This window comes from Oncorhynchus keta, chromosome 29 (genome assembly GCF_023373465.1).
Source record: "Oncorhynchus keta strain PuntledgeMale-10-30-2019 chromosome 29, Oket_V2, whole genome shotgun sequence".
NCBI lineage: Eukaryota > Metazoa > Chordata > Actinopteri > Salmoniformes > Salmonidae > Oncorhynchus > Oncorhynchus keta.
In genome coordinates, this window is record NC_068449.1 from 22,815,030 (window position 1) to 22,827,481 (window position 12,452).

The 12,452-nt window shown below is 39.6% G+C and overlaps 3 protein-coding genes across 5 annotated transcripts in view; 2 read left to right on the forward strand and 1 right to left on the reverse strand.

The window, feature by feature from the left end:
- Positions 1 to 6,699, forward strand: part of LOC118362501 (echinoderm microtubule-associated protein-like 5) — a 64,499-nt gene extending 57,800 nt beyond the window's left edge. Inside the window, exons 30-42 of one of the 3 annotated variants that reach the window (XM_052486212.1) lie at positions 187 to 285; positions 723 to 743; positions 1,314 to 1,487; positions 1,618 to 1,826; positions 2,193 to 2,350; positions 2,539 to 2,653; positions 2,755 to 2,943; positions 3,132 to 3,304; positions 3,442 to 3,604; positions 3,736 to 3,839; positions 4,389 to 4,542; positions 5,075 to 5,175; positions 5,375 to 6,699. In XM_052486212.1, the coding sequence (XP_052342172.1) occupies positions 187 to 285; positions 723 to 743; positions 1,314 to 1,487; positions 1,618 to 1,826; positions 2,193 to 2,350; positions 2,539 to 2,653; positions 2,755 to 2,943; positions 3,132 to 3,304; positions 3,442 to 3,604; positions 3,736 to 3,839; positions 4,389 to 4,542; positions 5,075 to 5,175; positions 5,375 to 5,411 (1,697 nt within the window). In that variant the 3' untranslated portion in view covers positions 5,412 to 6,699. Of the gene's footprint in view, positions 1 to 186; positions 286 to 722; positions 744 to 1,313; positions 1,488 to 1,617; positions 1,827 to 2,192; positions 2,351 to 2,538; positions 2,654 to 2,754; positions 2,944 to 3,131; positions 3,305 to 3,441; positions 3,605 to 3,735; positions 3,840 to 4,388; positions 4,543 to 5,074; positions 5,176 to 5,374 lie in introns of those variants that run through there. The other 2 variants (XR_008086208.1, XR_008086209.1) reach the window with 2 other exon arrangements.
- A 342-nt stretch (positions 6,700 to 7,041) lies between these two features.
- LOC118362502 (iron-sulfur cluster assembly 2 homolog, mitochondrial-like) lies at positions 7,042 to 9,100 on the reverse strand. Its single transcript, XM_035742878.2, has 4 exons — positions 8,949 to 9,100; positions 8,214 to 8,388; positions 7,874 to 7,989; positions 7,042 to 7,662 (listed from the first exon to the last, which is right to left on the reverse strand). Exons 1-4 carry the CDS (start codon positions 9,026 to 9,028, stop codon positions 7,488 to 7,490), a joined length of 546 nt encoding a protein of 181 aa, XP_035598771.1. The 5' UTR covers positions 9,029 to 9,100; the 3' UTR covers positions 7,042 to 7,487.
- Positions 9,101 to 9,173: 73 nt separating this feature from the next.
- On the forward strand, positions 9,174 to 11,457 carry LOC118362503 (NPC intracellular cholesterol transporter 2-like). The gene is made up of 5 exons (XM_035742879.2): positions 9,174 to 9,277; positions 9,887 to 9,986; positions 10,193 to 10,300; positions 10,384 to 10,556; positions 10,763 to 11,457. The coding sequence occupies exons 2-5, from the start codon at positions 9,902 to 9,904 to the stop codon at positions 10,847 to 10,849; spliced, it is 453 nt and encodes a 150-aa protein (XP_035598772.1). The 5' UTR covers positions 9,174 to 9,277; positions 9,887 to 9,901; the 3' UTR covers positions 10,850 to 11,457.
- Positions 11,458 to 12,452: the final 995 nt, after the last annotated feature.

A 12,452-nucleotide genomic window follows, 5' to 3' on the forward strand; every position in this document is an offset into this window, starting at 1 on the left:
GTGTTCATCTGAAGAGGGTTTTACAGTATTGTTGAATGAGCATTAATGCTGTTCTTTGAAATCCTAAACATGTTGATTGTCCTTTACTGTTCTTACGAGGGATGTCAATTCACATATTTTTGTGTGTGTGCATGGTGTGTGCACGTGGTTGCGTGCGCGTGCCTGTGTGTATGTGTTTCCTTGCAGCCTGCCAAAGCTTCTATATAGAACATAGTGATGACATTCTGTGCCTGACTATCAATCAACACCCCAAATTCCCCAACGTGGTGGCAACTGGCCAAGTAGGTATGTTTGTGAGAGGTTGAGCTCATGTTTTCTTCCCTATGTGCTGTAACTGTGTGTTCTACTGGGGGATTACTGTATTACTGTACCCCCCCATTATCTGTGCTCTGATGAAACTTACCTGCATAGTTGCAAACTCCACACAGTTGAATAAAAGAGTAATTATCATGCATGCTTGCTGTGTGCCTTGCAATCCACAGAAACCTACCAAAAACACATGCTATGTAAACAGTCTCTAAAGAGTGAATCAAATGCTGCATGTGGGAGGTCCTTGTACAATTCCCATGCACATGTTAGCTCTTTATGAGGAAAACTACTACAATCAGTATTCTGTCAATATTCTTATTAACACTTGGACTGTGTAAAATAGTGTTTTAGAGTTTTACTAGTGCCATTGATCTTCCTATTATTTAATTAATCTTTACATTTGTTCCATACAGGTGATACTGGTGATATGTCAGGTAAGAACTTCACCATTTCAATAGTTTTGGTTTGTCCCAGACAGCAGAGGATGTTGTTCTGACTGAGAGTGTTTTGGTGCACTAGTGGAAAAGTATATATAATTTTGAAAAGATCCTTGATGATGTTTTCTTATGGTAGATTGAGAATAGCTTTCTCTTCTTCATAGATAATATTGATTGACCACTTTCCAGTTAACCTTCTACTACATCCACAGTGTGTTATATTGATAGACTCCGACCTAGTGGGTTAGATGGGAAGGGCAGGTGTGCATCTCACACAAACTTGCTTGATTGCTTCAGTTGCTTGTAGCCCTGTAGCTCTTGTTTGACCCCAACTTACATTGGTACTCAATTCAGGACAAGTGTTTTATATGAATGTACCATTGATATTCAATATCCATTATAACTTAAGTCATATGGTCCGACAAATGTAAAAACCTCATATTTAAAAGAAGTCACAGTCATTGAATTTCATCATTTGTGGATTTAGTTGGGGCCTAATGTTTCTGGCCTCTTTTCATCCAGCATACATGAAGCTTGAATCTACACTGCTGTTGTTCCCTCCCTCAGCCACGTCGCCCTCCATCCATGTGTGGGATGCCATGAACAAGCAGACGCTATCTGTGCTGCGCTGTTTCCACTCCCGGGGTGTCTGCTCAGTCAGCTTCAGTGCCACTGGGAAGCTGCTGCTCTCTGTGGGTCTGGACCCAGAACATACCATTACCATCTGGAAGTGGCAAGAAGGTAAATACCTCACACCAACTCATTACAGGTTTTTCACCTGATCACGGTGCACCTGTTAGTGCCCAGCTGCAATGAATACAGGGAGATAGGTCCCCTACAGAGCTTATATCAATGCACCATTATTTTCAAGGTGCCAAAGTGGCCAGCCGGTCAGGTCACACTCAACGGATCTTTGTGGCAGAGTTCCGTCCGGACTCGGACACCCAGTTTGTTTCTGTTGGGATAAAACATGTGAGGTTCTGGACGCTGGCGGGCCGGGCTCTGCTGTGTAAGAAGGGTGTGATGAGTTCCATAGAGGACGCCCGCATGCAGACCATGCTCTCTGTAGCATTTGGAGCTGTAAGTCCATTCCCCACTCTCTATGTTACTACAGTTACTACATTTGCAGTTTCCCTATGGAACATGTATACTTAGAATGTATTTGGCATTGTACTTATTGTTAAGATGTACTTATACTTTATTTTATGTATAATCTTATGGATGTTAACTTGAATTAATGTTGAAAACTTTAAAAAATATAATCTACCTTTCATTTCAATGGTATGACAACAGTGTACAGATATGATACATGTTGTAATTATATGTATAAAGCCTATTGAATAGGTTTAACGATGCAATTTAATTGATTCTTATTGATTGTCTGTGCAATGCTCCTCTGCTCTTTTAGGTCACAAGATTAGTGCAGGTTTGTTTTTTTTGTTTCAGAATAACTTGACATTTACAGGTACCATTAGTGGGGATGTGTGTGTGTGGAAGGAGCACATTCTAGTGAGAGTAGTGGCTAAAGCCCACACAGGGCCTGTATTCACCATGTACACCACACTAAGAGATGGCCTCATCGTTACGGGAGGCAAGGAAAGACCGTAAGTATTGCTCCTCTCCTCACTGTACCAGCTACCACTGCTGTTAGTCGTGTGAAATCAATGAACTGACTTGGATTAATTCATCAAAGTTTTCTACATAAACATATAGAGGACTGAAAGTATGAAACTTGAATGGAAACTCAGATTTCAGTATACAGCAACAGCGTTGTGTTTGGTGCCCCCTACAGGTCAAAGGAAGGAGGTGCTCTGAAGCTGTGGGACCAGGAGCTGAAGCGCTGCAGAGCCTTTCGCCTGGAGACGGGACAGATCATAGACTGTGTGCGCTCCGTATGCAGAGTAAAGGTGGGACATTCCACCATCCAGTGGGTATAAAGAATAGGCTAATGAGCCATGCATGTCTATATTTGTATTCCTCATCCACATTTCCCTTGTTGCTGTTCTAGGGTAAAATTCTGGTAGGAACCCGGAACGCTGAGATCATTGAGGTGGGGGAAAAGAATGCAGCGTGCAACATCCTGGTGAACGGCCACATGGATGGTCCGATCTGGGGCGTTGGCACCCATCCCACACGGGACGTGTTTCTTTCTGCTGCAGAGGATGGCACTGTGAGGCTGTGGGACATCCCAGAGAAGGTCAGGAACGCCTTTACTATGACTTGTTAGCCAGCCAGCTAGTCTCAGTTTATAAAGAGCTAACTTAATTTGATGGAATCTTTCTTACGGATGTATTGTACTTGATTCTGCTAATGTGTTGTATGTGAGACACTAGAAGAACCTTGTGTGTTGACTTTCTCTATGTTGAATCTTTTTTGGGGTAACAGAAGATGCTAAACAAGGTGAACCTGGGACACCCAGCTCGTACGGTGGCCTACAGCCCCGAGGGGGACATGGTGGCCATTGGCATGAAGAATGGAGAGTTCATTATCCTGCTGGTCACCTCACTCAAGATCTGGGGCAAGAAGAGGGACCGCCGCTCTCCCATCCAAGATATCAGGTGGGGGAATCCCTCCCAAAATCACCCAGAGCCTTTTATGGGGGAAACTCGTCCTTCATGAGTGTACTGAGTGTTCTTCTCTTTGTTGTAATAAGTCTCAGAGGACACATTTTGAACTGAACCTGTTTCTTCCTCAGGTTCAGTCCAGATTCACGCTATTTGGCAGTGGGCTCCAGTGAGAGTGCGGTTGACTTCTACGACCTGACGCTTGGACCACAACTCAACCGTATTAACTGCTGCAGGGACATCCCCAGCTTTGTCATGCAGATGGACTTCTCTGCAGACAGCTGCTATGTTCAGGTAGAGGCACGAGATCTGTGTATCTATGATTGTTTGTTTAAATGCATATTAACTCTCCAATATGAAATCAAGACTCACAATGATCATGTTTTAATGTATTATTTGACTATTATTTATTGTTACTCCAACAGATATCGACTGGTGCTTACAAGCGGCTGGTGTACGAGGTGCCATCTGGAAAGCATGTCACAGAGCAGTCAGTCATAGACAGGATAACCTGGGCCACATGGACAAGGTGAGTGTGTGTTTTATGTTGGGGTCTCCATAGTAATCTCACTACTGACAGGGCCATATGAAATCAGTACTGGGGACACAAGGGTTACCCTAGTGTTTCCCAAACTGGGGGCCACGACCCCAAGTGGGGTCGCCTGATTTGAAAATGGGGTCACAAGAGAAACTCTGAAATTACATTTTAAAAATCGCACTTGGTTCTTAGAACCAGGGTTACGTCAGTAAACAAATCAGTTTCTCTTTTCTTCCCACAAATGTGGCTCTATCTTTTGAACGGTTTAAGCTACAAAATATTATTACCCCATCACGGAAAGATACAACTCTCAGAAACACATGTGTCCCTCTACAATGCCAACAAGCCGCATAGGACTCAGACTGGGGGAATAACAACATAACATAACATAGTTCTTTTCTACACAGAAGATCATACAAAATTATTGCCTGAACTCAACAAAAATTGGGGAACCCCTGGGTAACACAAAGTCAAAGCACCACATGATCATTTGAGTTACTTCCTGTCTAACTAACATGTGATGTCTCACTGTCTGGCAAGTGTCCTGGGGGATGAGGTTGTGGGGATCTGGTCCCGTAACACTGACAAGGCAGATGTCACCTGTGCCTGTGTTTCCCACTCTGGTCTGAACATCGTCACAGGCGATGACTTTGGAATGGTAAAGCTGTTTGACTTTCCATGTCCAGAAAAGTTTGTAAGTATAATCTGTGTTCTATGATGCTGATCTGTGTCTCTGTGTGAACATTGAATTCTGTTTGATATCTGTGCCTCATCAATCCAAGAAAACTATAAATTCATACATTGCTGCCATAGAATAGTGAGCTCTATTTATATACGTCACTTACAAAAATGAAATACTGTTAATTGTTTATAACTGCTAATACTTGTTGGATTGATTATAGCATGTTAAATATGACTCACGAATTGTATCATATTGTACAGTAGCCTACATATTCACTTTGACTTATGGTAGCATTCAGCATTGACATGAATGGAGATATTTATTTTATTGGTGAACTTTCACTAATGTGATTTAGGCTTATGTTTGTGGTTTCATATGTACCATTCATGTGTCTCTGTAATGTTGGTGTGTATGTTATTGACCATCATGATATACTGTAACTACAGTTCCAACTAACCTATGCATCTATTATCTGTCTAAATTATGCTCAGCTACAGTTATTTTGAGGAAGCCATTTTAATAACACACGTATTGTTCTCTGCAGGCCAAACACAAACGCTTTCTGGGCCACTCAGCCCACTTGACTAATATTCGCTTCACAAGTGGGGATCGCTTCGTCATTAGTGCTGGTGGGGACGATAGAAGGTAGAACTCCACTTTCTATCAGTACAGTATTCCTCTGAAACTATGTCTCCATTTTGCAACATTGTCATTAATTGTGTTTTAAATTCATTGTAGCAATTGACAATTAAATAAAGATTTGAATATTGTATGAAATGCCTTAGTGTTACACCGCTGACTGTTCATAAATGTCTTTCCTCTCCCTTTTCTGTGTCCTCTGCAGCCTATTTGTCTGGAGGTGCATCCATGCCCCTCACTGAGAGGCACACCTGGAGTGACACATCATCCATCCACCACTGTGTCCAGTCCAGGGGTCTGCATGGGCTTTTCCCAGCATGCCTATTCAGAGAGAAGAAACCGTTCTACTCCGCTGTGGGATAACTACACATCTAGTAAACAGGACTCATTGCCTCAACACTCTGGGCATCAGTGTGAGCCTCATTTACACTACAGCATAAGCCCTGATTGTTCTTCCACGAGGTGGAAGACATCATACCACTACAGTTGCAAAATATCCCTCCAAAACATCACATCACAGTTGTAAAACTTCCTTTCATATCACCTGCACATGATGTTGATGGTGATGATTATTTACTTTTAGTATGAGTATTTGTGTCAATGTTCTAAATGGCAGTTTTGCCAGTTGGCAGGAGTTAGTGTGACTGATGAAAATGCCATTTTTAAAACTTGCAGCAAACTAATTTAGCCTTAATCTCCTTCTGAGTGACTGATGAGGTTTGGAGTGGTTTGATGTTTGTTTTATATAATTTCTTTGTTTTTTCTTTTGACTAATACAAGTTCTTGTTTTCTTAATTATTTTTACAAATGATTTAAACTCCTGTGGCCTTCCTCATGAATGTAACATCCGCAGTTATGTTCTGGATGTCAGCATGCCAAAGCATACTATGCACTGTACACCCGACCTGGTCACTGTGTTACCCTGATGGTTTGTGTATTTGACCGTGTTGTCCACTGGTTGAACCTCAAACCCCCAGAAGTGTGTGACCATATTGATTCAAATGTAGTGATCTTTTAGCTTGTGCAGTAACCCTCCATAACATACAATGTGTGTGTATAGTTGTTTGAGGTTTTGTGTATGTGTGTAATGGGAATGCATGGCTTATCAAAAGACAATCCCCGATTCCCTGTCCAACCAAATTCCTCAAAAAAACAAAGGAAAAAAGCTGAAAATGTTTCAATGCACTGTTGCATTTCTCCTTTTGATCACTTTTCAGTGTGCTGCTATGGTGTAACATTATTAAGAGCATACATATTGATATACGTTTAAAAGAGAGTGGCTATTTTTACAAGGATATAGGTTTATGTTTCTCGTAACCATATATGATATTGCTCAACTGGAATGTAACTGAGTAAATAGAAAATATGAAAGTTTTCCCTCATTTTATGGTAATTCTGTTAAATTGATTAAATGTGATTACTGCATATTTTGATTTACATTACATCAATGTAAATATAATTTGTAAAGATATTGTTTTGTATATTTTTTGTGAAATCTTTCTTAAATAAAATTTTAATAAAAAACTAAAAGATTGACAACATAAGTTCTTTATCAGGCATGGGGTACAAATCAATCAACAACCTATATCAATATCAACCTATATCAATCCTATTTGCATACACCCAGCGATCTAAGCTATGTGACACACCTATTAAGAATGAGAAATTCACTAATCATTCACTAACATTTTGATGTTCCAAAACAATTTTCAAATGGAAATGCCTTATGATAGTTGGTACCGATCTGTGACTGGCCACACTTCCCACAGTAGCTGCTCTTTCATCATTATGATGTAATCAGAAAGCTCCCAATTTACTTGGTAAATACATCATGACCTAAATTTAACTGTATTCATTTGATTCCAAGACAAATACATTTGCTGTCATTTTGACAGTTTTATTAATAGATAGATACATGACCTACATTCTTTATGGGATGCAGTCTTTTACATTCAAACTACTCCAAAGCATAATCTTCATTCAGTATAAATATATAACCAATATAACATCTTTTTTAATATCGTAGTGAAACAGAACACTGAAAACCAATCCATCAATTTGGAAATACATCCAGCACGTCTGATTCTCATCCACTTTGTTAAATTTGTAACCAAGCATACTTTCCCAAAAAATAGGCTACAGCATTCTTTAAATGTTGTTAGTTGCAGAGTTGTTATGAGGATCATCTGTGAATTGTGGAATAACTTATTCACCTGTGAACACCCGGTTTCTGAATATATAATTTCTAATAAAATGCCTACAATATGACTTAGTGAGGGATGGAGGGGTTGAAAGCTGCATGTCTCCGACCCAGAGTCTCATAACTTGACTGAGAAGGAGGTTCCGCATGAGCAGCCGTGGTCTGCCTGAGGGTTTTTCAGCATCTGGAAGGAGGAGCGAATCAGCTCCTGAGTATAGTCCAGTGTAGAGCCTTTCACAAACTCCAGGCTCTCTTGGTCCACAATGACCCCTACCCCTCCTTGCTCAAACACCCTGAGAGAGAGAGGGGGAGAAAGAGTTTAGAATGGATAAAAAAGGGTGTTGGAAGGGATCGAGGACAAAGAGATAAACAGATATGGTCACATAACAATGATTGTGTTACTACAAATAATTGTCTTACTGCTGCATGCCATTCATTCAGTTCATCAATAACGAGTTGACTCTTGACTGACAACAGAGCGACAGATTAATCAATGACAATTACCTGTCCTCCTCGTTCCTGGTACTGTCAATGACAAACTTGTACTGGAACCCAGAGCAGCCTCCCCCTTCCACCTGTATTCTCAGGTACTGTCCCTTATCCATGATCTCTCTTAGCCTCTAAAGACACAGACAGAGAAAAGGGTAATTAGGTCAGTACTTGACATGTGGAGTATCCAAGTATCCCTTGATCATCCACCACTGTTGATGAAAGAAGAAGTGAGTGCTCAGAGAAAGACACTAGAGCTTAATAGCACACACATATGGGGATGGATTTAAATAAGAAGTTACATTATACTGTTTATAGAGTACAATATATACTTTGTGTGAATAATTACCCTAACCTTAACACATGATGCACTGAGGTATACTTTCTCTTCAACTGGACTGGACTCTGCCGTTTTCTCCTGGGCTGATTTGCTGCTCAAGCGTGAGAGACTTGTGTAGAGAGGTTGAGAACTTTGTGGACATCTCAGCAATATTGGTTGGCCCACATTGGTGAGAAGGGGAAATGAGGCCCTGAAAGAAAAAAAAGCCTGGTCAAAACAGAACACCAAAGAGCCTCAAGACATTCACATCACGTTCACACTTACAATTTCTTCATTCAAATAAAAACGAATAAACTAGTTAATGTTAACCAGTTAATAACAAAGTAATGCAACTCTATGCCTACAATATTGATTCATAAGGCCTAACTTTACACTGACAGGTAACGTTACTGGCTACTACTACTTGGTTGTAAGGAATGGGTCATGTAAAGGCTCAGCGATTCATAGCAGCTGAATAGAACCAATTGTAATTAACGTTAAAGCAATATACATAGAGTGTTGACTAAGTCCAACAAATTTGTCTGATTAGATATGACAAAAAAAAATTCAACAGCAATCAAAATTCTATTCAACTAGCTGACGTAAATTATGCTTGACCCCACAATGAAAGCCAATGTAAAGCTAATAGTTAACGTTAGCTAGCTACGCTGTTCTTCTTTGCAATATGAAGACGGTGGTCTTGTCGATATAATTAAGTTGTTTATATGCCCTCTTAAGCAATTCCTTTATAGTCCAATACCCATTGTATACCTAGCAAAGGTCCATGACATTGTCTTTGTTGCACTCAACATTGCTCCTCGCCGTAGTACGAAAAACATCTTCCATAACATTCTACGAAAGCCGCCCCCAATGGAAACTGCGTTGTCAGATCAAGAGACGCAAAACGATTGGTTAGGAAAACGCCTGTCTTAATACGTCATAAGAATCGTCTACTCTTGCAATATATAAAACATCTGATTCGTTACTTTCCATGTCAGTCAGCGAACATTGAATATTCCACCACCGTAAATACACGTCATTTTCTCGTGACAAGGAAGTAAGGAGTGTCTGTGAGCCTGCACCTGAAGCATAGAAGAGAGGTCTGTATCTAAAAGTTTTGTTCGCCTAATATATATATTTTCACTAAATATTATATCGGTGTATATTCACCAAACGAAGATGGAAAGGTAGATAGCTAGTGAAAATGTATTTGTTACTGTAGACGTCATAATAACACTAAAAAGCAAGATCAATGATTTAAACCAACTAATTTTGCCAAATATTCTGAAATAATTTAATTTTTTTAGGAAGATTAGCATAATAATGGGCACGCTCTAATTGACTCAACAACCAAAAACGCATATCTAAACGTTGCTTTCTTAATAGACCAGAAAATGAATAGTTATTTCTGGTTGTTTATCAAAGTAAATTGGTTAACTCATTAATCCTGCTTAATCCTCCCTCTGGACTACACAATGTACTAATCCGGGCTGTTTTTCCTGAGAGGAGTTAGCTAGTTAAGTAGACATCTAGTATTAGTCACACGAATCATATGATTGAATGAACTGAGAATACTTTTGCTCACTGAATTTGCTTGTTGAGACGGTCTGTATGGCTATATATGGCTCTGGTCTCTGTGCTTTCCTAACTTGTAGTCATTCAAGTTTTTGAAACGGCAGCTGTAAGAATCTTTCTCTAACATCTTTCAGGGCCAGATTGCAGTTATGGATTTTCATGCTGCTTCCATCATTGTTCTGTTCTCCCTTATTGCTCTCACCTGCGCAGAACCTGTGAAATTTGCAGATTGTGGTAAGTTTTGATTCGAGGTCTTGGCACTTTGATGAAAACGTATTTAATTTACTGACTGGTTTGATAATCTTGTCAGGTGATGATGTATAACCTATTAGTTACAAGGGTAGTGTACCAAAATGACAGATTTTACAAGGTGTGAATCTTTGGCTTTGGTTTCATTACTAGAATGAGTGACAATGGAATCTGTCTTCTGTTCTCTCCAGGCTCTGATGTTGGTAAAGTGGTGATTGTTGACATCCAACCTTGTCCTAAACAACCATGTGAGCTCCATAAAGGACAGGCCTATGCTGTCAATGTGACATTCGACAGTGGTAAGTATGTCATCAACAGATGTTTGTTCATTCAAAGTAAATGTGCCATTTTTGTTAATCCCTCCTGTGCCTGTTTTGTTTAGCGGTTGAGAGCCAGACGAGTAAAGCAATTGTCCACGGTGTGATTGCTGGCGTTCCCATCCCATTCCCCATCCCCATTGAAGATGGCTGCAAGTCTGGGATCGAGTGCCCCATTCAAAAGGCACAGAGCTATCACTATGTGACTCAGCTTCCTGTGAAGTCTGAGTACCCCTCTGTAAGTATGCCTGAAATAATTGAACACACCATTTTAATGCTCTTGAGAATGCTGAAAACAAGATGTTCCTCTTTTCATTTCCTCAATGTGACCTTAAAGTATAAAAAGGTAGCCTCAAAATGTTGATTAAAAGGGAAGCTTTTGTGTGCATTACTGATCCAATGTCTCCAATACTGGACAAAATCTCAATTTGTCTTCATTTCTAGATCAAGCTGGTTGTTGAATGGGAGCTGAGAGATGACACTGGCAAAGACTTGTTCTGCATAAAGTTCCCAGTCCAGATCGTAAGCTGAGATTTGTCTGCAGTACCACCTGAAGGGAATTTTTAAAAAGGGATTCTAATGTGAACTGCTTAAACTGAGAATAACCCACATACACATTTCATGAATTATTCTATAATTTAAGAATTCTGATTTTTAAGTATTGATTCTGTAGGTTTTAAATGTATACTGTAGCTTTTTCAGTCGTTTTAAAACTTAACTTCCCAGGCATTTTGAAATGTTGTGGCTGACTGTTTACTCATAACTGCATAAGTGGGTCATTCCACCAAATGAGTACCTAATAACTGTGGCTGCTTATATTTTTCCAATTCCATACAGGTACATGTGTGTATTATATGCATGTGTGAATTGGAAATGTGTTTTTTGCATATCCAAACTTTTTTTCACCTTGTTGGCTGAGGGATTCAAACTAGCAACCTTTTGGTTACTGGCCCAAGTCTCTAACCACTAGGTTACCTGGCTACCTTTTGCATCCCTTTATATTTTAAGTAGAAATTGTGCACCAATGTTGATTTGTGAAAGCCTGTTATAAATCAAGTGCCATTTTAAAATAAACTAGAATGAAAATTCAATAAATCTGACTTTTAATATGAATAAAGACTTGCTAAAGTGACAATTCAGCATTTGTCATGTCCCTCTATGTACCCTCTGTGTACCCTCTGTGTACCCTCTGTGACTTATAGGAAGATTTTAACCCACATAAACTCAACATTTCTCCAAGTTCTCACCATCATTGTAAAGCTCATTTATGAAGATGATTATTTCATGTGATTTGTGATTCATCTTACTTGAACTGAACTCTCGTTTTTAATTTTGTGAAACTATTCCTTTAAAAAATGTCTTCAAAAGAAACACTGAACATTTTATTTGTCACATGCACTGACTACAACAGGGGTAGACTGAAATGCCTGCTTACAAGCCTTTCCCAGCGATGCAGAGTTAAATAGTAACACGAGGAATAAAATACACCAGAATGAAGCTATATACGGGGAGTACAAGATCAATAGGCCGGAGTTCAAGATATTTGAGGTAGATATTTACATAAAGGCAGGGTAAACTGACTAGGCATCAGGATAGACAACAAGAGTAAAAAAATAAAGCACAGAAGCAGCAGTGTGTGTGTGTGTGTGTGTGTGTGTGTGTGTGTGTGTGTGTGTGTGTGTGTGTGTGTGTGTGTGTGTGTGTGTGTGTGTGTGTGTGTGTGTGTGTGTGTGTGTACAGTGCTTTCAGAAAGTATTCACACCCCTCTTGACTTTTTCCACATTTTGAATTAAGCATTTCTTGCTGTAAAATTATAAACCAAATGTAAATTTTGATTGGGGAACCAACCTGATCTCAGCGCCTTTCAGATTATCCTGTACGTAAATCCGATACACTACATTTTATATTTCGTATGGTATGTATTAATTGGTGGATGTCCATCATCCATTTCATACAATATGTTAATTGCAATTCATACAATATGTTAGGAATTCCAAATTGTTGTTGTGAAAGGTGGCTAGTTGGCTAATGATAACGTTAGCTAGTGTTAAGGTTAGGAGTTAGGTGAAAGGATTAAGGTTAAGGGAATGGTTAGCTAAAAGGGTTATGATTAGGGGAAGGATTAGCTAACATC